Here is a 25,723-nt window from a genome sequence, read left to right as displayed (position 1 = left end):
GGAGTGAAGCTTTGTGGAAGATGAATGCGTCCTCATCATTTGCAAGACCAAGTCTCCTCCAGTTTAAAATGGTACACAGGGCCTACATGACGGTGTCCAGGATGGGTGGTTCTTTTCAGGGTGGAGGTTAAGCAAGGGCGGTGTGGGGGAGGCCGGCGAACCACGTCCACATGTTTTGGGTGTGTGCAAGGCTGCGTGGGGGGTGGGGTTTGCACAGGGTTTGTAGGTATGATCTCAAAGATTTTGGGGTAAACGGTAGCTCCAAATCAAGAGGTGGCAATATTTGTAGTGGAGGATCCAGGAGTGCAGGTGGGGAGAGGACACTGTATTGGCCGTTGCCTCCTGATCGCCCGGAGACGGATTTGTTGTGCTGGTGGGACTCGGATCCGCTGAGATTCGAGAAAATCAAGTTCACCATTAGGGGTGCAGAGCAGTGGTTCACCTCGAGGTGGATGCTGCTCATCGGCTTTTTTAAGGAGTATTCAGTCGTCAGCGAGGGGGAAACAAGGGTTTTGATTGGGTTAAAAGTTTTTAAAAGGGGGGCATGCACTGGGGTGGCAGCAGGTAGAGTGATGGGGTGATATTTGCAGGGGTGTCAGAATGTTTTGACTGTTTACTGTCGCCGCGGTTGCTTTTTATGTTTCTTCTTTGTTATGTGTAGATTTGAAAACAGCTTTTAAACTGACCTCACATTTCTACAGCGGGATTTAAACATCAGTGAAAATAGAATTTTGGACATTGCAAGGGCAATGGGTTTAAAGATTCCAAAGAAAAAGGTGGATATGCCTGAATGTACTGCAGAGGATCATAAAATAGTTACATTGGCTACCATTGGCTGTGTGAAGTAAACCTCAAGGTCGCAAAAGGAAGAAAATGATGTAAAATAAAATGTTTTTCCAAAAATAAATCCCTCTGCTTTAGTCTAGCTCCCAATTCCGATGGTCAGGAATGACACCGAACTTTAGTGACACAAGATGGAGCTTATTTCCATCACACAAACACTGTGCCATGTGGGTCCATGGACCAATCAGTTTCCATTCCTGGACGTCACTCTTCCCCCAAGTGAGTTGGACAGCGTTTTCTAATTCTCAACTCTGCTTTTTGACCCTCCATTCACCACAATGCTCCTGTAACCTTCAATCTGGTTTAACCACACCTTCTAACCATTATTTCCAAAATTATCTTCATTTTCTTCCTTCCTGGTCGATCTCCCTGTTTCTCAAGCACAAAATGTAAGATCTAAGCATATCTGGTACACAACTGTTCTGTCCACCCATCATCAAATCTGACTGGACCACATCAAACATTAGTGTTCTGCTTTCCTCTGTCAAAACTGCTCATTACTCCAGGACCATCCTGAGGAGAAAAGATTATCTACAGTTTTTCCTCCCCAAAACCAACTGTGTCCTTGTGAAAGTTCTGTTCCAGCTGTACAGAGCTCTGTTTAGATCCTATCTGGAGAACTGTGTTCAGTTCTGGGCACCCCACCTCAGGAAGGATGCATTGTTCTTGGAGGGAATGCAGAGTATATTCAGCAGAATGTTCCTGGAATTAAAAGGATTAAATGATGAAGACAGGTTGTACAGACAGCGTCTATACAACCCTGAATGTAGATATTTCAGGGGTAATTCTGTTGAGTATTTAAGATGATTAAACAAGTTGATAGAGAAACTATTCCTCTGTGGTGAGAGACCAGGCGGCATAGCATTAAAAATAGAGGTCGGCAGCTCAGGGGTGATGCCTGCAAACACTTCTTCATAAAATGTGGATTTGAAATCAGGAACTCTCTCGTTGGAAATCTGTTGAGGCTGGGGGTCAATTAAAAATGTGAAAACTAAGATTGATAGGTTTATTGATACGCAAGGGGGTTACAAAGCCAAGGCAGGTAGATAGAGTTAAGATATGGATCAGCAATGATCTAATTGAATGATGTAACAGGCACAAGTGGTTACTCCAGTTCCTGAATTCCTTAAATTCCTCTTGATGTTCCTCTCCACTTATCTCCAACAATTGGTCAGTGTCATCCTCTTTGACCTCCAGCTGAGCCTCCAACCCCATACCCTCTCCATCACAAGGATCACCTATTTCCCCTTCTGTCACATCATCCATTTGCAACACTCCTACTCACCCCCTCATTATTCCATTTGAAATCCTCATCCATGCAAAGTGATGTCTTTGTCACACACCTCACACAAAAAAATTTTCCTGTGTGGATGAGTCAGTTTTTCATGAGCTGACTGTAGCTCTTTCACTCACCTCACTTGTTTTCCCCGCTGTGAGAAAGTGACGGTCATCCAACAAGCCCCATGATTGTTCAAAGACCGTTTTGCACACCTCATCCTGAATGTTAACTTCTCCGATATCAATATGCCAGTGATTCACCAGGCCTGGAAATTGTGCAAAGCCCTCATTACACACAACATACTTGAATGACTTCTCACCAGTGTGAAGATGTTGGTGTTCACACAGGTTCCATGACTGGGAGAAAGATTTCTCACACATTTTCCACTTGAATGGTTTCCTCCCGGTGTGAGTGTGATTGTGAACTCAGAGGTTTTATGACTGGGAGAACAACTCCTCGCACACTTCACAGCTGAACGGTTTTTCCCCAGTGTGAATACGTCAGTGTTGTCCTAGTGCCGATGAATGTGTGAACGCTCGGTCACAACTCACACCTGAAGGGATTCTGCTCTGTGTGAATGCTCTGGTGTATCAGGAAATCCGTAGATGTTGGAAAAGCTTTATCAGAAAATGCACACAGGCTGTGTTCTCATGATCTACTTTTTCCTACTAGTGGAAACAGCCTCTCCACACCCACTCTCTCTAGGCCGGTGTCCTGAAAGTTTCAATAAGATCCACCCTCATTCTAAACTCCAATGAGTACAGACCCAGAGTCCTCAAATGCTCCTCATATTACAAACCCTTCATTCCTGGGATAATTTTTGTGAACCCCTCTGGACCCTTTCCAAGGTCAGCATATCCTTCCTCAGATATGGTGTCCAAAACTTCTCACAATACTTCAAAGGGGTCTGACCAGATCCTTATACATCCTCAGAAACTGTCTCGAATCTTGGTTAGAGCACACTTGGAGAGCTCTGCACAGTTCAGATCAACTTATTCAAAAAGGACAGAACAGAACTGAAGGTGGTGCAAAAAAAATGATCAGGATGTTAAGAATTGAGAGATTGTAACTATCAGGAAGGCTGAACAGGCTGACACTCTTTTCCCCCAAAAACAGAAGGCTGAGGGGGGGGGGGGGGGGGGGGGGGGGCATCACAAAAATCTTTTAAAATTCTAAATTAAAAAATTAAAAATTTGGGCTAAATTGAGCTAAGATGTTCTCGCTTGTCTGGGGGAGTCCGAAACTAGGGTCGAGAAAGATAAGATGGTCAATAATAAATCCAATGAGCAATTCAGGAGAAACCTGTTTCCCAAGAGAATGATTAGAATGTGAAATTTACTCCCATGGCTAATGATTGAGGCAAATAGTTTTGATGGAAAGCTAGGAGTGAGTTTGGTCTGAGATGGAGTCAGGCATTTGTTTATCAGAGATGAGATTTTGTGGACATGAGAGAGATTATTCAACAAAAGAGATTTATATTGATTTTAGTTCCAAACTGTGAACATGCCTCTTAAAATACCAAGTTTCTAACCTGTGCCTGGCTACAACTTTAATGTGACAAGAAATATGGCAGAATCATTCTCATATTGACCTTTCATTGCTGCTTCTTTCAGTCTGATGTGTTGTACAGCAGCTCTCATTCCATTCAGCTTGTCTACCTTCAGCAGTTCCAGCATCTATTACTCAGAATAGTATGCATGTCCTGCAAAATTTAACTTCAGATTGTTTACAATCAAATCAATCCCAGATGCTGTAATTCAGACTTCCTTTTTGGCATATTGTTTGACTACGAGAAGCAAATGGCAGTTCTAGAAGCAGAGGATACTGTGTGAAATGGAACTTGCCACCTCTATAGGTTTCAGTTATTTCTCTTCCCAGACCTATTAATGCTGAAGGCAGACTTTTACCTGTTCCCAAAGCAAGGTATTTCATGGAAGAGGTCACTACCCCATCACCAGAGGCTTATAGCTTGAGGGGCGCCCTCCACTAAGCATGTCTGACCAGGAGTCTCTCCCACTCTTACTGCCAGCAATGGGTGAGTTGGAAGGATTTTGTAGGTTGATATTCAACCCGTTTGGTCGCGTTATGAATGCACCTTCCTTGGCCATCAAGTCCTGCTGCGAGATTTGAACCCAGAGCTTCTGTCTCAGGCAGGGACACTACACACTGCGCCACAAGAACACTTTGATCGGTGCTTTGTAGGATGGCCTTGTCATTAATGATTTTACAATGCTTTGGAGAGCACCTACGTGTGCTGCCTATCACTTTCCCCTGTTTCATTTTAAAAGTAGGAATTGTCACACCGTCAAACCATCAGAAAAAACTAAAATGAGGGCAACACAGTGGTGCAGTGGTTAGCACTGCTGCCTCACGAGACCGAGGTCCCAGGTTAGATCCTGGCTCTGGGTCACTGTCAGTGTGGAGTTTGCACATTCTCCCTGTGTTTGTGGGGTTTTGCCCACACAACCCAAAGATATGCAGGCTTGGTGGATTACATAGGCATAGATTTTACAGTGCAGAAGGAGGCCATTCAGCCCATCGAGTCTGCCCCGGCTCTTGGAAAGAGCACCCTACCCAAGGTCAACTCCTCCACCCCATCCCCATAACTCAGCAACCCCACCCAACACTAAGGCCAATTTATCATGGCCAATCCACCTAACCCGCACAACTTTGGACTGTGGGAGGAAACCGGAGCACCCGGAGGAAACCCACGCACACACGGGGAGGATGTGCAGACTCCGCACAGACAGTGACCCAAGCCGGAATCGAACCTGGGACCCTGGAGCTGTGAAGCGATTGTGCTATCCACAATGCTACCGTGCTTCCTAAATGAAAATCGCTTATTGTCACGAGTAGGATTCAATGAAGTTACTGTGAAAAGCCCCTAGTCGCCACATTCCGGCGCCTGTCAGGGGAGGCTTGTACGGGAATCGAACCGTGCTGCTGGCCTGCCTGGTCTGCTTTTAAGCCAGCGATTTAGCTCAGTGAGCTAAACCAGCCCCATTCATTGGACACACTAAATTGCCCCTTAATTGGAAAAAATTAATTGGGTACTCTAAATTCATAAAACAGAAAGAAAAAACTAAAATGAAGATGTAAGAGTTTAGATAGAAGCAGAAAAAACAAGGGCAGAAACTAATGGAACTAAATGAACATTCCAGATTATTTACAACGCAGAATCAGGAAGATGATGCATGTCCGCGGTGGTGTCATTGACACATGTGTAGAGGGTACCAGTAGGCTGGGAGCAGCGGTGTGAAATCATTAGATTTCTGCACAATCGCAGACCCATGTGCCTGTTTAGCCATGTATTGATGACCATCTTCTATTGGCAAGAGCCACAGTGTGAGAGAAAATAGGTAGGGAGAAAGCTCATGTGCAGCATGAGGAAAGTAGAAAGCAGATAGACTGAATGGTTTGTTTATGTGCTTTTAAAAGTTAGAATCAAATCAAAAGAACGCTGGAAATATTCAGCAGGTCAGGTAATAGCCTGACTCCTCCAACCCCAGTTGATGCATTGGAAGTGGGGAAAATTATTGCATCCATTATCAAAAACTTTATAGCGGAATATTTAAGAAGGCAGTGGCAGGATCAGTCAGTCAGCACGGATTTATGAAGGGGAAATCATGCTTGTCAATTCTTTGAAGATGTAAACAGTACAGTTGACAAGGGGGAGCCAGTCAATGTGGCACATTTGAACTTTCAGAAGGCATTTGACAAAGTCCCGCATAAGAGATTATTGTGCAAAATTAAAGCGCATGGGATTGGGGGAAGTGTATTGAGCTGGATAGAAAACTGGTTGGCAGAGAGGAAACAAAGAGTAGGAATTAATGGGTCCGTTTCAAATTGACAGGCAGTAACTAGTGGGGTACCATCGGGATCGGTGCTGGGACCCCATCTATTCACAATATATATTAATGATTTTGATGAGGGAACAAAATGTAACATCTCAAAGTTTGCAGGTGATACCACGTTGGGTGGGATGGTGAACTGTAACGAGAATGCAGGGATCCTACAGCACGATCTGGACAGGTTGGGCGAGTGGGCAAATCAATGGCAGATGCAGTATAATTTGGATGTGTGAGGTTATTCACTTTGGAAACAAAAACAGGAAGGCAGATTACTACCTGAATTTTTGTAAATTAGGAGAGGGGAGTGTGCACCGGGACATAGGTGTCCTTGTGCACCAGTCGCTGAAGGTAAACACGCAGGTGCAGCAGGCGGTAAAGAAGACTAATGGTATGTTGGCCTTCATCGCAAGAGGTTTTGAGTACAGAAGTAGGGATATGTTGTTGCAATTATACAGGGCCTTGGTGAGGCCACACCTGGAGTATTGTGTGCAGTTTTGGTCTCCTTTTCTGAGGAAGGATGTTCTTGCTCTCGAGGGAGTGCAGTGAAGGTTTACCAGACTGATTCCAGGAATGATGGGACTGTCATGATTGACTACATTAGGATTATTCTCACTGGAGGTCAGAAGAATGAGGGGGGGAATCTCATAGAGACTTATAAAATTCTAACAGGACTAGACAGGGTAGTTGCAGGGAAGCTATTACCAATGATGGGTGTGTCCAGAATCAGGGGTCACAGTCTGAGGATTCAAGGTAAACATTTCAGACAGAGATGAGGAGATACTTCTTCACCCAAAGTGTTGAGCCTGTGGAATTCATTAACACAGGAAGAAGTTGATGAGAAAACATTGAATATATTCAAGAGGCAGCTAGATATAGCACTTGGGGATAATGGGATCAAAGGCTATGGGGAGAAAGCAGGATTAGGCTTTAGATAGATAGAGAATAGATAGAGAAATACAGCACAAAACAGGCCCTTCGGCCCACGATGTTGCGCCGAACTTTTGTCCTAGGTTAATCATAGAATTTTGGACAATTTTTCATGGCCAATCCACCCAACCTGCACATCTTTGGACTGTGGGAGGAAACCGGAGTACCCGGAGGAAACCCATGCAGTCACGGGGAGGATGTGCAGACTCCACACAGACAGCGACCCAAGTCGAAATCGAACTTGGGACCCTGGAGCTGTGAAGCAATTGTGCTATCCACAATGCTACCATGCTGCCCTTAAGAAGTTAACCTACACTCCATTATTCTACCCTAATCCATGTACCTATCCAATAGCCGCTTGAAGGTCCCTAACTTTTCCGACTCAACTACTTCCAGTTGAGTTGGATGATCAGCCATGATCGCGATAAATGGCGGAGCAGGCTCAAAGGGCCAAAAGGCTGCCTCCTGCTCCTATCTTCTATGTATCTATATGTATCTGTGCATCCTGCCACTGCTACGATCACAACAACCCCACCCCCCACACACACAGTCTCTGTTGAGAGATCCCACAATCAAATATCCCCTATATTATTTCCTCTGAGATAGTCGCTTTCGAGCCAATCTCAGAGTTGTCACTTCCCAAGCAAGAGGAATCCCCGAGCAAAGTTTCTGCCCAAACACAGTCACTCCCCAAGTGATAGTGTTACTCCACATGTTCCTTTAACAGTCATTTCACAAGTATTCATTCACCTCTCCCGATCGCTTCTCTGCTCCTCCCCTCCTATCGCCCTATCTCCTGTTCCGCTCTCTCCTGTGTCTCTCTCTCTCCTGTGCATGTGCTGATCCCACCACTGTACAGCATCACTGCTTTGGATGCTCACAGTCTTCCTATTTGGATCTGCTGACAAACAAGGGCACATATCCCACACTGATGTTATCAGTTTGAAAGCCTCCGAGGATGCAGAATGCTGTTCCCACATGAGAAACCTGTCAAATGTTTACAGAAAAGAAGCAGTTTTTCAGAGATGGCATCCTGTAATATTCACACGCTTTCAGGAATAAATATTCAGTAACTGATCGTTCACAATTCCTCCAGATTAACTCCCATAATATCCACATTAATGTTCAGGCAGTCTGATGATCCTGTGGGCAATCAGGTGTGGAAATGTCCCTTCGGCAGTGTGAGAAGATCAAGGTGATAGACCTGTTTACTCAGTACTTTGTGCTGAACTGTTTTACTAGAGCAAACCTAACCCGGGAGAAAGGGCCTGGAAGTTGGAATGTATGTTCCAGGGTAGTGGAGTACTATGGGAGTCAGGCAAGGTGACCTTGGAACGAAAGGATGCTGGGTGAGGGTGCCTGTGCAGAAGGCCTTTCTTGGAGCACCGACACTATATCGAAGTTTGAAGAAAGGAAACATAAAACAGCATTCGCCCCTCACACCAGAGGTGCCAGATCAACCCTGACGCATGGCCGCCCATAGATCACCCTAGATCCTCTATATCATCCTACCGCAGCACGGTAGCACAAGTGGATAGCACCGTGGCTTCACAGCGCCAGGGCCCCAGGTTCTATTCCCCACTGGGTCTATATGTGCAGAGTGCACGTTCTCCCCGTGTCTACGTGGGTTTCCTCCGGGTGCTCCGGTTTCCTCCCACAGTCCAAAGACGCGCAGGTTAGGTGGATTGGCCATGATAAATTGCCCTTAGTATCCAAAACATAGTGTCACATAGTGTCCAAAAAGGTTAGGACGGGTTATTGGGTTATGGGGATAGGGGGGAAGTGAGGGCTTAAGTGCAGACCCGATGGGCTGAATGGCCTCCTTCTGCACTGTTTGTTCTATGTTCTATTCTCCCGACCTTTACTCCCCCATACATTCCATGCCAATTTATGCATCTAACCACTCCCATGGTTCATCATACCCGCTGTGTCCACCTCTTGTCTCCCACCCAGTCTGCAAGTTTATTTATAGCCTCTGTGCCAACTTTATGCTAATTCTAACCAGCCCATGCCCTCCACCCATGGCCATAATACCAGCTCATCCAGAATGGGCAGCCTTCAGGATCCATGCTGAGGATAAATAAAATGATGTTCCAAATGTCTGTCGCAAACTTCATTTTTTTTCAATCATTCATTTATATCTTTAAAAAAGCAATTAGTACATTTACATTCCTTATCCAGATAATTCAATTCCTTATTTCTATATAAACAAAAGCATTGAAATTCATTGTCCCACTCAGAGTGTCTGTTATGGAGTAACACTATCACTTTGGGAGTGACTGTGTTTAGAACTGTCAATCAAAATGATCTGGCAGCCACCCTACCCTAGCATGATAATGGATGGTTGTGAAATGTGTCATGGAACATTAATCCAGCAAATCCAAGCGGTTTATCTCAACAGGCAGAGTGAAAAGCAATAATTTAAACACTCAAGGTTCCTCAAAATGCAAGGCAAGAGGTATAAATGCCTTGATAGCTTGACAGGCCCCTTTGACAGTTCATCTGGACACTTATGAAAACTGTTTCTGCCAGTTCCTTGAGATTTCAGGTTTCTGCAATTTTCATGCACATTCACTTCTACTTTCAATAATCTCATTGGGCAGGTTACCTCCCACAAAGATGTCCTCTACAAAAGGGTACCCTATCTATCCAAACAAATCCACGGATTTCAGACACCACTCACCCAAAACCACACGGGTGGAGACAGCTTCTGATTCCTATGGTCAATTGCTCCTGTGAAATGTGCATACCCTGCCCCATTTCTGATCCCACTAAAATGAGGGATGCTATGATTGGGGGGACATAATTCACAGATTTGGGCTTCATCTGTCATTGTAGTCACAATCGAGAGGCTCTCTGTATTGGCAAAAATCCTGGCAGAATATCCCTCAGGAGGGGGAGATAATGGGGTCGAGGCGGTAGCGTTGGAGGGAAAGACTTATTACGATTCCAGACGAGACCACAACAATGACTGGGATAATGGACCAAGACCCAGTTGTAAGACTGTGTGGAAAGAATGATTTGCTCCAGGAGTGACTGCATGAAAAAAGTGCTTGGGTATTTTAAAACAAAACTTTATTACGAATACAATATAAAACTTTTTAACTTCACATCCAATGAGAACAGCTTACAATTACCCCTTAAACACTACTGCTCAATTCCCATTGAGTATTTCCCAGTGACAACAAAAAAAGAAACATACAGCTCTCAATCCATCTTAAGATCAGCATGGTATAGACTAATCACAGAACAGATTTGGACTCCTGTTACATCCCTTCAGACTCTGGCTGAATATCTTCAAAAATCTGGTTCACCTGGTGTATTTCATCTTCTTGTCCACAAACAAGACTAGTCTGCTTTAAAGATTATTCCTCTTTATGTAAATATTCTGTGAGGAAAATTGTGGACCCAGTGTCAGACAGGTCAGACTTCAACTCTTCTCCATAGCTTTCTCAAAATGGTTCTCCGAATCCCTTAGCTACACCCAGCAAATGACATAATCTCCCCATGCTGAAAAGTAAACTAACTTTACAGGTTGAAAACACATTAACTCCCCATTGACTTTCCCAGTCAAAACACAGCCCAGAGTGAACAATTTGGTCAATTTCACCTGGCTCCTGAAATGAAATGAAAATGAAAATCGCTTATTGTCACGAGTAGGCTTCAATGAAGTTACTGTGAAAAGCCCCTAGTCGCCTCATTCCGGCGCCTGTCCGGGGAGGCTGATACGGGAATCGAACCGTGCTGCTGGCCTGCTTGGTCTGCTTTAAAAGCCAGCGATTTAGCCGAGTGAGCTAAACCAGCCCCTCCTAAAAGCTCCTTGCCCTGCAAAACACAATCCTTTTTAAAAACATGGCACCGCAGTTAAGCACACTATAAGCCCAGGCTTTTAACCATTAAATTGCCCCAATATTTAGAATCTAATATTCCTAAAGTCCTCCATTTGTCACAGGACCCTAATGCCTTCTGCCATCTCTGTAACATGACCTCTCCTGTACCAGAGGAATGTCCAGCAGCAGATGTCTCTGCACTGGGCTGCTAATGCCCAGAAGATGCAGGCTTCACAGATTGATACAGAATCTGCCTAATTTCATTCAAAGTTTCATTGCTTCGCAGAAGCTGACTAAGAGCCTCATTCTGCTGCTGAAGAATCTCATTTTTGTAAATCATGCTAAAGAATCTCTTTGTTTCTTTTTAGATGCTCCTGAAGAGTCTCATTGTTTCTTTGCAGATTTAGTTAACATCTCTCGTAAATTCAGTCAAAGTTTGCTGATTTAGAATGACCTGATAACTGTCTGTAGTTTGAACCTGTTCCTGATGTAAGCGCTCAAGAGGTTTCAGATCATCTTCATTTTCTTTGCCAGCAGCATGAGCCTGATGTTGTCCGCATGCTCTTGGAGATGGTGGAGCTTCTGCTCTCAAAGCTGCAGGTTCCTCACGTCCAGTAGGTTACATGCGCCCTCCCTGCACACAACAGCCAGAGCTTCTCAAGCCTCCTCCTTTACACAAACCACAATATTTAATTTAAACTCATCAACACGACCTTCCAAATCAGACATCTTACCCTCCTGATGCTCCCCTCCCTCCTCCGCTGCAGCTGCCATGCCACATTGCTGTGAGGTATTCACCTCTGTCCCTTCCTCATCAGCCCTTTCAGGAATCTCGGCCGCTGCTGCCAACTCTCCTTCATCACCAGCTGATGTGTTCATGGACATCTGTGTATCTGTCAGAGGAAGAAAATCGCAATTATTATTTTGTCGCATAAATTAACTCCCCTCCTGATGGTTTAAACACTCAGCTGCTGACATCACCTTCGCTCATCCCCATATCTAATCCACCATTGGTTATCGGGGAGTTGGAGAGGCTAAACAACTTCCTCGTGAACTCCTCCTGTTCCGTCAGCTCCTTGATGTACGGAACCCGCCCTCCAGTCAACAAGCACTCCTGGGATTTATGGGTCAGCTTTACCTGAAGGAAGAAATGGAAATGAAAAATGAATCATGGCTCAGACTTTGCTGTGCTGTCGTGTGACACATTTTCAGAGTGCTGGAGACAGTTTTCAGCCTGCACCCAGGGGGACTTCTGATTTGAGATCAATCTCAGGATAAAGTTAGAGCCATCACCTAGGCAACTGCAATTTACAACACTTTATAAAATTAGTTTAAAAAATCTTGTGATTCTCTATTTTCAACTCAAAACTAAGATATAATTTTTCAAATATTAACATATAAATATGTATCTAAAATCAGATATTGCCCTCGTGTCCATGGCATGTATAAGCAGGGCTTTCCATACAGATTGATGTCTTTTAGTGATGTTCGGCAATCTGGTCAAAGATTAAATCGAATTTAAGATTGAATCTTAAACGATTGAACTGATGGTGGGACAAGTTAGAGACAGACACTGCTGAGACAGACAGTGCTTTGGGAGATCTGCTCCCCTGTGTGAACACTGAAGGGTAAAGACCACATACAACTCAGTGTGACTGAAGCAGTTGAGCTGCAGTGTGAATGCGCTTGTGTCTGTCGGGGTCTGATGACTGAGAGAATGATTTGTTGCATACCATACACGTGATCGGTTTGTCTTCTATGTGAATGTGTTGCTCTGCACAGAGGGAAGGTGACTCAGGGAATGATTTGTCACAGACCATATGTGCGAATATGTCTGTGTTTGCAGAAGCCAATGAGTCCGAGAATAAATAGTCACATACCTTGCATGGTAAGGGTTTCTCTCCTGTGTGAATGCGTTGATGTACACGCAGGGTCGATGACACAGAGAATGATTTGTCACACACATCGCACGTGAAGGGCTTCTCTCCTGTGTGAACGCGTTGGTGGACACGGAGGTTAGATGGCCTTGAGAATGATTGGTCACAGATCTGGCATGTGAAAGGTTTCTCCCCAGTGTGAATGCGTTGGTGTTTCTGGAGAGTCGATAACTGAGCGAATGATTTGTCACACACCTCGCATGTGAAGGGCTTCTCTCCTGTGTGAATGCGTTGGTGTTCACGGAGGGTCGATGACGCTGAGAATGATTTGTCACACACCTCGCACCTGAAGGGCTTCTCTCCTGTGTGAACACGATGGTGTTCACGAAGGGTCGATGGTCTTGAGAATGATTTGTCACACACCTTGCACTTGAAGGGTTGTTTTACCTAAAGGAATAAATGAAAATTAAAAATGAATCATGGTCCAGACTTTGCTATGACACATTTTCAGAGTGTTGGAGTGTTTGGACCCTGCACCCAGGGGAACTTCTGCTCAGAGATCAATCTTATGACAAAGTCAGAGCCATCTCCAAGATTTTACAAACCTGCACAAAATTAGTAAATAAACATAATGTGATCTTTCTGTATTGTCAACTCAAAAATTAGGATTTAAAGTTCCAAAAATATATATATATTCAGATATTTTTTAAAGTTAATTTACAGGATGTGGTTGTCGCTGGTAAGGCCACCATTTATTGCCCATCCCTTTGGGGAGGTCAGGAGGTGAGTTACTCACCTTAGGATACCTAGCCTTTGACCTGCCCTGGAAGCCACAGTGTCAATATGGCTAGTCCACTTCAGTTTCTAATCAATGGTAACCCCAAGAATGTTGACTGTGGGGATTCAGCGATGGTAATGCCATTGAATGTCAAGGGGCGCTGGTTAGATCCACTTTTGTAGATGGTCATTGCCTGGCACTTGTGTGGCGCGAATGTAACTTGCTACATTCTGTAGCAAGGTCTTGCTACATTTGGATATGGACTGCTTCATTATCTGAGGAGTCACGAATGTTGCTGAACATTGTGCAGACATCTGCAAACATCCCCACTTCTGACCTTATGATTGGAGGGAGCAGTGATGTCCTGGAGCAGAGATGATTAACCTCCAACCACCACAGCCATCTTCCTTTGTGCCACGTATGACTCCAACCAGCGGAGATTCTTTCCTTTGATTCCTCTGATTCCCATTGACTCAAGTTTAGCTAGGGCTCCTTAATGACACACTAGGTCAAATGCTGCCTTGATGTCAAGAGCAATCACTCTCACCTCACCTCTGGCACTCAGCTCTTTTGTCCATGCTTGAACCAAGGCTGTAATGACGTCAGGAGCTGAGTGACATTGGCAGAATCCAAATTGAGCGTCTGTGAGCAGGTTATTGCCGAAGTAAGTGCCGCTTGATAGCACTGTTGATCACTCCTTCCATCAATTTGCTGATGATGGGGAGTAGACTGATTGGGCAGTAATTGGCTGGGTTGGATTTGTCCTGTTTCTTGTTTACAGGACACATCTTGGCAATTTTCCACATTGGCGGGCCGATGCCAGTGTTGTAGCTGTACTGGAACAGCTTGGCTCGGGGTGCAGCAACTTCTGAAGCACAAGTCTTCAGTATCCAGCAGCTTCAGCCGTTTCTTGACATTATATGGAGTGATTCATAATAGAACATAGAACATAGAACAGTACAGCACAGAACAGGCCCTTCGGCCCTCAATGTTGTGCCGAGCCATGATCACCCTACTCAAACCCACGTATCCACTCGATACCCATAACCCAACAACCCCCCCCCCCAACCCAACCTTACTTTTATTAGGACACTACGGGCAATTTAGCATGGCCAATCCACCTAACCCGCACATCTTTGGACTGTGGGAGGAAACCGGAGCACCCAGAGGAAACCCACGCACACAGGGGGAGGACGTGCAGACTCCACACAGACAGTGACCCAGCCGGGAATCGAACCTGGGACCCTGGAGCTGTGAAGCATTTATGCTAACCACCATGCTACCCTGCTGCTACCCTGGGTGTCGACCGACGTTAAGTGATGCTGGGGACCTCTGGAGGAGACCGAGATTGATCATCCGCTCAGCACTTCTGGCTGAAGATTGTTGCAAATGCCTCAGCCTTGTCTTTGGCACATATGTGCTGGGCTCTTCCATCATTGAGGATTTGGATATTTGTGGAGCCTCCTCCTCCAGTGGCTTATTTGTCCACTACCATTCACAGCTGGATGTGGCAGGACTGCAGAGCTTAGATCTGATGCATTGGTTGTGGAATCGCTTAGCTTTGTCCACTACTTGCTAATTCTGCTGTTTGACACAGTCTTGTGTTGTAGTTTCACCAGGTTGCCTGATGTTGCTCATGGCATGCTCTCCTGCACTTTTCATTGAACCAGGGTTGATCCCTTGGCTTCATGATAATGGTAGAGTGAGGGAAATTACATAGAATTTACAGTGCAGAAGGAGGCAATTCGGCCCATCGAGTCTGCACCGGCTCTTGGAAAGAGCACCCTACCCAAGGTCAACACCTCCACCCTATCCCCATAACTCAGTAACCCCACCAAACACTAAGGGCAATTTTGGACACTAAGGGCAATTTATCATGGCCAATCCACCTAACCTGCACATCTTTGGACTGTGGGAGGAAACCGGAGCACCCGGAGGAAACCCACGCACACACGGGGAGGATGTGCAGACTCCGCACAGACAGTGACCCAAGCCGGATTCGAACCTGGGACCCTGGAGCTGTGAAGCGCTGTGCTATCCACAATGCTACCGTGCTGGGTCATGAGTTGCAGATTGTGGTTCAATACAATTCTGCTGCTGCTGATGACCCACAGAACCTCATGGATGTCCTGTCTTGAGTTGCTAGATCTGTTCGAAGTCTATCCCATTTAGCGCTAGTCACTTCTACCCACACTAATATGGTCAGACACATCTGCAGCAGGTTGATTGGTGAGGATGAGGTCAAGTATGTTTTTCCCTCTCACTGGTTCCCTCACCACCCGCTGCAGTCCCAGTCTGGCAGCCGTGTCCCTGAGGACCTGGGCAGCTCGGTCTCTGGTGGTACTAAATGAAATGAAATGAAAATGAAATGAAAATCGCTTATTGTCACGAGTAGGCTTCAATGAAGTTACTGTGAAAAGCCCCTAGTCGCCACATTCCGGCGCCTGTTCGGGGAGGCTGTTACGGGAATCGAACCGTGCTGCTGGCCTGCTTGGTCTGCTTTAAAAGCCAGCGATTTAGCCCTGTGCTAAACAGCCACTCTTGGTGATGGACATTGAAGTCCCCCACCCAGAGCAAGTTCTGCAACCTTGCCACCCTCAGTGCTTCCTCCAAGTGGTGTTCAACATGGAGGAGTACTGATTCATCAGCTGATGGTGGCTGGTACGAGGCAATCAGCAGGAGGTTTCCTTGCCTATGTTTAACCGGAAGCCATGAGACTTCATGGGGTCCAGAGTTGATGTTGAGGACTCCCAGGGCAACTCCCTCCCAACTGTATACCACTGTGCCGCCACCTCTGCTGAACCTGTCCTGCCGGTCCGACAGGACATGCCCAGGGATGGTGATAGACCAGATAAGGATGACAGATTTCCTTCCCTAAAGGACATTAGTGAACCAGATGGGTTTTTACGACAATCGACAATGGTTTCACAGTCATCGTTAGACTTTCAATTTCAGATATGCTACTGAGTTTAAATTCCACCACCTGCTGCGGTGGGATTCAAACCCGGGTCCCCAGATCATTATCCTGGTCTCTGAATTACTAGTCCAGTGACAACACCACAACGCAACTGCCTCCCCTCTTGTCCATCACAGGTAAACTTGTGTATAAACAGCAGCTACTATACTGTAGCCGCCTCGGGTGGCCACGTCCCTATTACAAAATGGCACTTTGCAAAGAATGCTGGGAAAATGGACAAGGCTGAGAAAGCAAGCAGGTGCAAGGTTTGTCTGTTGATTGGAGCTGTAGCTCCCAGACAAGACTGATACTGCAAATCCATTACCATACTAATGAGCCATCTCCAGGGACAAAAGAGAAACATTTTGGTAACAGATACTAAAGCAGACACCCCGGCGCCAGAGGAGACTAGAACAAAGCAGGCCAACGGCCACCTAGGGCCCGCCCAGCAATCAGGGCAGCCACCCCTTTATTGGAGGAAATCGATACCGATGATCAGGATACGGTCCAATTAATTGGGACCAAGTTCAAGGACCACCCAAAAGCGCGCGAAGCCCCCTTTGGGTATAAGAAGAAGCCCCCAAGAGAGAATCGCTCTTCTTGGCCTTGGCACTCAGCGACTAGAAGCCTGCCTAGCAGCTGCACCAGAACACGTAAGTCCAAAATCAACGCACGCTACGAGATAGACGCTCCTAGCTACTATTCCGTACCAGCTCAACCCCAGCAGCCTCAGAACCGGACAACGGCCATTGTTCCTCTGGCTGAGTGGGCGCCCGAAGCTAAGTATAGGCTTTAGTAGTAGTGATAGTTTAGTTGGTGGAGTTTGTGCATGAGTATAATTGACTGTGTGTGTAAATAAATGAGCATTGATTTCGAACTTACTAACTGGTGTATCGATTCTTTGATCAGTATTCGGTTTTGAACCTTGTAGCGGTATCGAAAGATACCTGGCGACTCTTGAGAAAACGTAGAATTAAGGAAGGCGACCATTCCCGCACCAGCCTCCCCGGACAGGCACCAGAATATGGCGACTAGGGCCTTTTCACAGTAACTTCATTGAAGCCTACTCGTGACAATAAAGCGATTTTCATTTCATTAACCGCCATAAACAGAGCCAATTAAAGAGAGAACACAACGAGCAACAATACATATTGTATCTTCTTTCAATGATGTTTGGTGATCTGATTAATGGTTAAATTAACCTTCCTGAAACAATTGGACTGATAGTGGGAGAGGTTGAAAACAGACACTGCTGAGACGATGCAGGACTGAGGGTGTTGTGCAGGGTAAATGAGCTTGTTTCGCACATTGAAATTGGCCATGTTGTGGGCATCACAGAGATGTGGCTGCAAGGTGATCAAAAGGACAGGAAGATGGGCAAAGCGGGCGTGGTTGCATTGTTAGTAAGGAATGAAGTTAAATCGATAGCAAAGATATAGGATCAGAAGGCATAAAATCTCTGTGGTTAGAGTTGAGGAATCGCAATGTTGAAAAGATGTGGAGCAGTCATCAGGATCTGGAGCTGAAAATAAATCAGGAGATAGGAAAGGCATGTAAAAAAGGCAATATTACAATAATCATGGGAGACTTCAATGTGCAGGTGGTCTGGGAGAATCAGGTTGGTAGTGGATCCCAAGAAAAGGAATTTGTGGAATGTCTAAGATATGGTTTATTTTTAACAGCTTGTGACAGAGCCTACTAAGCAACAGGCAATTCTGGATTTGGTGATGTGTAATGAGGCAGACTTGATTAGGGATCTAAAGGTGAAGGAACCCTTAGGGAGCAGTGACCACAATATGATAGAATTTATCCTGCATTTGAGAGGGAGAAGCTGCAATCAGGTCTAACGGTATTATAATTACATAAGGGTAACTACAAAGACATGAGGGAGGGGATGGCCAGAGTTCATTGGAAAAGGAGCCGAGCAGGGAAGACAGTAAAACTCCAGCAATGGCAGTAGTTTTGGGGGAAGCACAACAGAAATTCATCCCAAGGAGGAAGATGCTAATGGGAGGACAATGCATCCATGGCTGACGACAGAAGTCAAGAACAGCATAGAAGCAAAAGAAAAAGCATACAAAGTGGTGAAATTAGTGGGAAACCAGAGGATTGGGAAGCCTTTAAAAGCAAGCAGAGGACAACTAAAAAAGCAATAAGGGGGTAGAACGAAATATGAGTGCAAGACAGCGAGTAATATAAAAGAAGATACAAAGAGTTTTTCTCAATGTATAAAAAGTAAGAGAGAGGCAAAAATAGGAATTGGACGACTGGAAAATGTAGCTGGAGAAGTAATAATAGGAAACAAAGAAATGGCAGAAAAACTGAATAGTTACTTTGCATCAGTCTTCATGGTGGAAGACACCAGTGGGTTGCCAGAGCTCCAGGAGAATCAAGGGGCAGAGGTGAGTGCAGTGGCCATCACAAAGGAGAAGGTTCAGGGGAAATGGAAAGGTCTGAAGGTGGGTAAATTACCTCGACCAGATGCACGACACCCCAGGCCTTTAAAAGAGATAGGCGAGGAGATTGTGGAGGCATTGGTGATATTTCAGGAATTGCTGGAGACAGGAAGGGTCCCAGAGGACTGGAAAGTGGCTAATGTATCACCGCTGTTTAAAAATGGAGGGAGGCAGAATACGGAAAATTATAGGCCAGTTAACCTGACTTCAGTCACTGGTAAGATTTTGGAGTCCATTATGAAAGATGAAATTGCACAGTACTTGGAAGAGTACTGGGGAGGTCATGTCTGACAAGAGTTCTTTGAGGAACTAACAAGGAAGTTAAACAAAGGAGAACCAGTGGACATGATTTATTTAGATTTCCAGAAGGCCTTTGACAAGGTGCCGCAAAGGGGGTTGCTAAATAAGTTAAGAGCCCATGGTGTTAAGGGTAAGATCCTGGCATGGATAGAGGATTGGCTGACTGGCAGGCAGAGTGGGGATAAAGGGGTCTTTTTCAGGATGGCATCCGGTGGCTAGTGGTGTGCCTCAGTGGCCTGTGCTAGTGCCACAAGTTTTCACAATATAAATTAATGATCTGAATGAAGTAACTGAAGGCACTGTTGCTAAGTTTGCAGATGATACAAAGATCTGGGGACGGACAGGTAGTTTTGAGAAAGCAGGTGGGCTGCAGAAGGACTTGGACAGGCTAGGAGAGTGGGCAAAGAAGTGGCAGGTGGAATACAATGTGGAAAAATGTGGGGTTATGCACTTTGGAAGGAGAAATGGAGGCGTAGACTATTTTCAAAATGGGGAAATACTTAGGAAATCAGAAGCACAAAGGGACTTAGGATCTTTGTTCATAATTCTCTTAAGGTTGACGTGGAGGTTCAGTCGGCAGTTTGGAAGGTAAATGCAATGCAAGCATTTCTGAGAGGGCTGGAATACAAGACCAGGGTTGTACTTCTGAAGCTATGTAAGGCTCTGGTCAGACCCCATTTGAAGTGTTGAGAGCAGTTTTGAGTCCCGTATCTAAGGAAGGATGTGCTGGCCTTGGAAAGTGTCCAGAGGAGGTTCGCAAGAATGATCCCTGGAATGAAGAGCTTGTCGTATGAGGAACGGTTGAGGACTCTGGGTTTGTACTCGAAAGTCTGTCACGATGACATCGGACTCGAAGCATTGGCTCTTTTCTCTCCCTACAGATGCTGCCAACTTGCTGAGATTTTCCAGCATTTTCTCTTTTGTTTCAGATTCCAGCATCCGCAGTAATTTGCTTTTATCCTGGGTCTGTACTCGTTGGAGTTTAGATGGAGGAGGCTGGGGGGATCTTATTGAAACTTACAAGATACTGCGAGACCTGGATAGAGGGATGTCGGGCGGATGTTTCCACTAGGTGGAACACGACTAGGAAAAACAGAAGCAGTGGACACAATCTCAGACTAAAGGGACGATCCTTTAAAACAGAGATGAGGAGGAATTTCTTCAGCCAGAGGGTGATGAATCCGTGGAACTCTATGCCGCAGAAGACTGTGGAGGACAAATCACTGAGTGTCCTTAAGACAGAGATAGAGAGGTTCTTTATTAATAAGGGGATCAGGGGTTATGGGAGAAGGCAGGAGAACGGGGATGAGAAAAATATCAGCCATGATTGAATGGCGGAGCAGACTCGATGGGCCAAGGGCTCTAATTCTGCTCCTACGTCTTATGGTTTTATGAGACAGACGGTGCTTTGGAAGGACAGCTTCCCTGTGTGAGCACTGGAGGGTAAACAACACAGACAACTCTCAGTGTAAGGGAAGCAGATGAGCCGCAATGTGAATGTGCTGGACTCTGACGGTCTGATAGCTGTGAGAATGATTCGCCGCACCCCTCGCACGTGAATGGTTTCTCACCAGTGTTTGCAGAAGGCTGATTTGTCACATACCAGACATGTGAAATGGTTTGTCCCGTGTGAATGTTTTGCTGTGCGCAGAGGGAAGGTGACTTCGGGAATGATTTATCACATAGCGTATTTGCGAATATACGCATGAAGCCAGAGTCCAAGAATAATTTGTCACCTACCTTGCATGGGAAGGGTTTCTGCCCCGTATGAATACGCTGGTGCTTACGCAGGGTCGATGCCTGGAGGAATGATTTGTCACACACCTCACATGTGAAGAGCTTCTCACTTGTGTGAATACGTTGGTGATTACGGAGGTGCGATGACCATGAGAAAGATTTGCCACATATTTTGCACATGAAGGGTTTCTCCCCGGTGTGAAGGTGCTGGTGTTGACGGAGGGTCGATAACACCGAGAATGATTTGTCACACACCTGGCAAGTGAATGGTTTCTCCCCTGTGTGAATGCGTCGATGCTGACGGAGATTGGATGATTGTGAGAAGGACTTGTCACACACCTTACAGGTGAATGGTTTCTCCCCTGTGTGAATCAGCCGATGCTTCAGGAGGTTCGTAGACGTCACAAAACCTTTATCACAAACAACACACCTGAATCGTTTCTCTTCCATGTGGCTGCCCTTGTGGTAACAGTAGTTGAAACAAATGCACCTGAGAAAATCTTTTGAACCTGTGGAGTTCCCGAATCAGACCTCACTTGAACACTCTCCCACCTGTAGGAATGAGTCAGTGGTTCATGAGGCTCGATGAATGATTAAAGCTCTCACCACTCTTGGACCCCGCTCATACTTCTTTCCAGTCTCACTAACCAATCACCCACAGGCCAACCATCGGAAAGGATGGTTCTGATGGAAGGTTCAACACCACTGACAGTTTCAGATTTGATGACGTGTCAAAGGTCCCCTGACCCAACTGATTTCCAGATATGATTTCACTGTCCAATCTTCTGTGTTTTGCAATACTATGAAGGAACTAGATGTCTTCCCACAGTTGTGCAGTTGTTCCTTGGGTGATGTTCAGGATCTATATGTGGTGTCAATCCTCTCTGTATTCTCTGCAAATGCGGTACAATCCTTCTGTAAAACAGGAAAAGGAAAAATGATTGCCTCTAACTATCTCTCTTCCTTTGTTGAAGTGTCTGATTCCTCAGAGAATGTTCCACAGTGAGTGTCAGTCTACTATTCCCGTGTGGAAAGATCAGATTCAAGTCCTTTCTTTTTCCTCACTTGACTGTCCCACACCCTTTGTTTCCAGCAGGGATACTGAATAATGACCAGGAGCAGACAGCGTGGCTACTTTCTTTCCGACACCCAGACCCATCTTCCCAGGCACCATGAGGACAATGGAAAAGACAGCCAGGCAGAGTGTAAAACAGGCTATCTGTGCGCCCGCATTGCGCTGGCAAAGACCAGAGGCGCGATTCAACAAAAGGGAACAAAGTCCGATAGCGAGCGTATTTAGCCACGTGTTTCCTGGCTTTCACAGCACCGAGGAAGGCAATGCTATAAATTGGCACCTCAGAGGGGAACCAAGGCCCGTTTTGAGCACTGAGGAGTTCAGCTCACTGGAACTCCTGTGCAGCAAGAGTTAGGGACGCGACTTAAAAATGGCTCCGATCTCTGGAGCCCTCGATTCAATCCTCAACCCCTACCCAAGCCCTAATGCATGATGAGGACCCACCCACAATCTCCCCAACATCGCCCCAGGGTACCTCTGGTTCAATCGCCACTGTGCAAAAACACCAGCTTGGCACCTTGGCAGTGCCTCTTACAGTTGACAGTGCCACCTCATAATAATAATCTTCATCGTCTTAAGCAGGCTGACATTAACACTGGAATGAAGTTACTATGAAAAGCCCCTAGTCGCCACGTTCCGGCACCAGTTCAGGTACATGGAGGGAGAATTCAGAATGTCCAATTCACCAAACAGCACATCATTCAGTACTTGTGGGAGGAAACTGGAGCATCCAGAGGAAACCCACGCAGACACAAGGAGAATGTGCAGACTCCACACAGGCAGTAACCCCAGCAGGGAATCCAACCTGGTACCCTGGTGCTGTGAAGCAACAGTGCTAACCACCGTGCAATTGGGCAACCTGGCTGTGCTAGCCTGGCACAGTTGGCACCAGCAGTGACAGGGTACCACCCTGCCCAAAGGGCATGCACCTGGTCCCCCTGATCTCCTGGGAGACCCTACGTGCCGTTCTGTCTGGTCCCCATTTGTGGAGACCAGTACTGAATGCCACTCACCCGAGGTCTCTGAGGCGAAGGAGATAGATTCCACATTTCAGATGTCTCATGAATCTGCACATTAAAGAATAGCTGTCTCTCTTTAATATGCAATTTGCTAAAATGTGGGTGGAATTTGCATCGCAACATCTCGCGTGATCATGTTCGAGCTGGATAGATCTCGGGAGCAGGGTTTCCTGGCTTCTTTCAGCCACGTCGTGTCGCTACGAATTGCTTTTCGGGTGCAGCGTACCCGTACAATTGCACCCCAGGTTTACAATTTGAGTTTGTGTTCAATCTAAAAACTCTCAGGAGAAATGTTAATTCTCTTTTTTTCACCAAATTATTTGAACGATGGGCAGGAAGTACTGATCGAAGGGTTCTGGTTTATCCTGCACTCACTCAGACTGCACATCCCGATTCAGCTCAGACACAGCACTGGGCAAAACTATCAAATCCAAGCCCAGGCTTCTGGGAAAGGCTGAGGCCCAAGAGAAATTTTAAAGAAGACATTTCAGTAAATGTGTCTCTGCCCCTCCCAGATAATTACACCTCACCTTCTCATATTCAGCAATGACCATCAACAAAACTCAGCCTGTAAATCAGAAGGGGAATGCTTCCAATAAACACCCTCAATATCCAACACACAGCCAATCAAACAGCTCAGCACAAAGCACCGAGTAAACAGGTCTGTGAGCTGGATCTTCTCACACAGCATAAGGGGCATTTATTTCCACAGCTGATTGCCCACAGGATAGTCAGACTGCCTGAACATTAGTGTGGATATTGTGCAATGTAATGATTGTAAATTCTGCTCCTTCACTCACCATCTCCTGACTTGGTTTTGAGTCCCTACAGGAAGTGAAGCAGCTGTGGTAGAGGAAGAGGAGAGAATGGGCAGAGTGGGTGGGCTCTCTGATTGACGTCTCTCACAGCCAATCCAAATATTTCTGCAGTAACAGGAGTTTCCTGAAGTTTGGGAAACTGACCGAGGAAACGGAGGTGACTTTGAGCAGCAGATCAGGTGGGGATTTAAACTTGTCATCGTCCCATCTGAAAAAAAACCTCACTTATTGCAGCTGCTGTCTCAGTTCCCCCGATAAACGTTTAACAGAGATTTCTAGTGTGGGAATAGCAATCTTCATCCCCGGGGGCTTTCAAACTGGCAATATCAGTGTGAGATGTATACCCTGGAATGAATTTGAGAGCAGATGAGAAGAAGACTCACAGCATCCAAAGCAGTGATGATATGCATTGGTGGGAACAGCACAGGAGAGAGCAACACAGGAGACGGACACCTGGGAGAGGTCTAAGGAGCGGGGATCCACCGTGTGATCTGGGCGTGCCTCTATTCCTGGAAGAGTGACTTGGTGCACAGCTCCAGGGTCCCAGGTTTGATTCCCGGCTGGGTCACTGTCTGTGTGGAGTCTGCACGTTCACCCTGTGTCTGCGTGGGTTTCCTCCGGGTGCTCCGGTTTCCTCCCACAGTCTAAAGATGTGCGGGTTAGGTGGAATGGCCATGCTAAATTGCCCTTAGTGTCCAAAAAATGTTAAGTGGGAGTTACTGGGTTACGGGGATAGGATAGATACGTGGGCTTCAGTCGGGTGCTCTTTGTAAGGGCCTATGCAGACTCGATGGGCCGAATGGCCTCCTTCTGCACTGTCAATTCTATGACTGAAGCAGTGCACTGGGGTTCCTTGTGTGAATAGACGCCACAGGGTCTGATATCTTACAGCTCTGCCCGGTCCAGCAGTCGCATATTGTGGATGTTCAGCTTCCCTCAGCTCCAGTTTGTCAGAGTAATTCACCCTTCTGGTATTGTCCTGGCATATCCTGATCTATTCACCTCTCCTGGAATGTCCCAGTTCATTCTCCTCTCCCGCGATGTCCAATCTCAGGCAGTTGGTGCCTGAAAGATCAAAACCTCTTGACTGTAATTTGAAGAACTTCCTCAAACAGGCACAATCGCCATGAACTCACCACTCTCGTTATTCCCATCTGGAGATGTGGTAATTTCTGTGGTTGGTGCCAACTTCCTGGGCGATGTTTAATAAAACAGGGTTAAAGATCACAAAAGTTCAATTTACATTCTAACTTACATTGAAAATTCCTGATACGGTCAGTTTCAGCTGGTTACACTGACAAAATCAACACAAAGTAGTGAAAACTCTCAATCGCAAGCTGTGCATTTGTGATTGTTGCATATTTGTCAAGGGGCTTAACTGAAGTAATTTTATTTTAAATTGTGTGTACCAATTGAGCAGTATTTAAAAGTGGCGTATTTTGATCTGATTGGCTTCATGATCAATGCAGTGTGTAAACATCTATGGGATAATTTCCTCACTCATTTTACAACATGTTACTATTTCAATAAATGGTGGGTGGGGTTTGTACAGGGACCCCAGAATCTGAGCAATTATTTGTGTTGCCCTGACAACAACTTTAATCTATGTTCTTGTTCTCTGAGTCAGAGGGCTGTGGGTTGAAGTCCCGCTCCAGGACCTGAGTACAAAAAATCCTGGCTGAGACTCCAGTGCAGTACTGAGGGATAGAAGAGATTCCAGAGATAGGGAGGGAAGAGGCTATGGAGGGAATTGAAAACATAGAACATAGAACGATACAGCGCAGTACAGGCCCTTCGGCCCTCGATGTTGCACCGACATGGAAAAAAAAACTAAAGGACATCTAACCTACACTATGCCCTTATCATCCATATGCTTATCCAATAAACTTTTAAATGCCCTCAATGTTGGCGAGTTCACTACTGTTGCAGGTAGGGCAAACCTCATGGTGGACCTTCAATTCACTGAGAGGCAGAGAG

The 25,723-nt window shown here is 45.8% G+C and overlaps 1 protein-coding gene across 3 annotated transcripts in view; it reads right to left on the bottom strand.

The window, feature by feature from the left end:
* LOC119976668 (zinc finger protein 271-like) overlaps window positions 1–23,774 on the bottom strand; it is a 57,555-nt gene extending 33,781 nt beyond the window's left edge. The window contains exons 1-6 of one of the 3 annotated variants that reach the window (XM_038817350.1): window positions 23,729–23,774; window positions 20,838–21,749; window positions 12,611–13,054; window positions 11,712–11,868; window positions 11,465–11,623; window positions 9,954–11,364 (exon numbers count right to left, since the gene is read on the bottom strand). In XM_038817350.1, coding sequence (XP_038673278.1) covers window positions 11,336–11,364; window positions 11,465–11,623; window positions 11,712–11,868; window positions 12,611–13,054; window positions 20,838–21,284 — 1,236 coding nt within the window. In that variant the 5' untranslated portion in view covers window positions 21,285–21,749; window positions 23,729–23,774 and the 3' untranslated portion in view covers window positions 9,954–11,335. Of the gene's footprint in view, window positions 1–9,953; window positions 11,365–11,464; window positions 11,624–11,711; window positions 11,869–12,610; window positions 13,055–20,837; window positions 21,750–23,458; window positions 23,611–23,728 lie in introns of those variants that run through there. The other 2 variants (XM_038817348.1, XM_038817349.1) reach the window with 2 other exon arrangements.
* Window positions 23,775–25,723: the final 1,949 nt, after the last annotated feature.

This window comes from Scyliorhinus canicula, chromosome 13 (assembly GCF_902713615.1).
Source record: "Scyliorhinus canicula chromosome 13, sScyCan1.1, whole genome shotgun sequence".
Classification (NCBI taxonomy): Eukaryota; Metazoa; Chordata; class Chondrichthyes; order Carcharhiniformes; family Scyliorhinidae; genus Scyliorhinus; species Scyliorhinus canicula.
The sequence above is the reverse complement of the archived record's forward strand: the minus strand, read 5'-3'. Positions and strand labels throughout refer to the sequence as shown.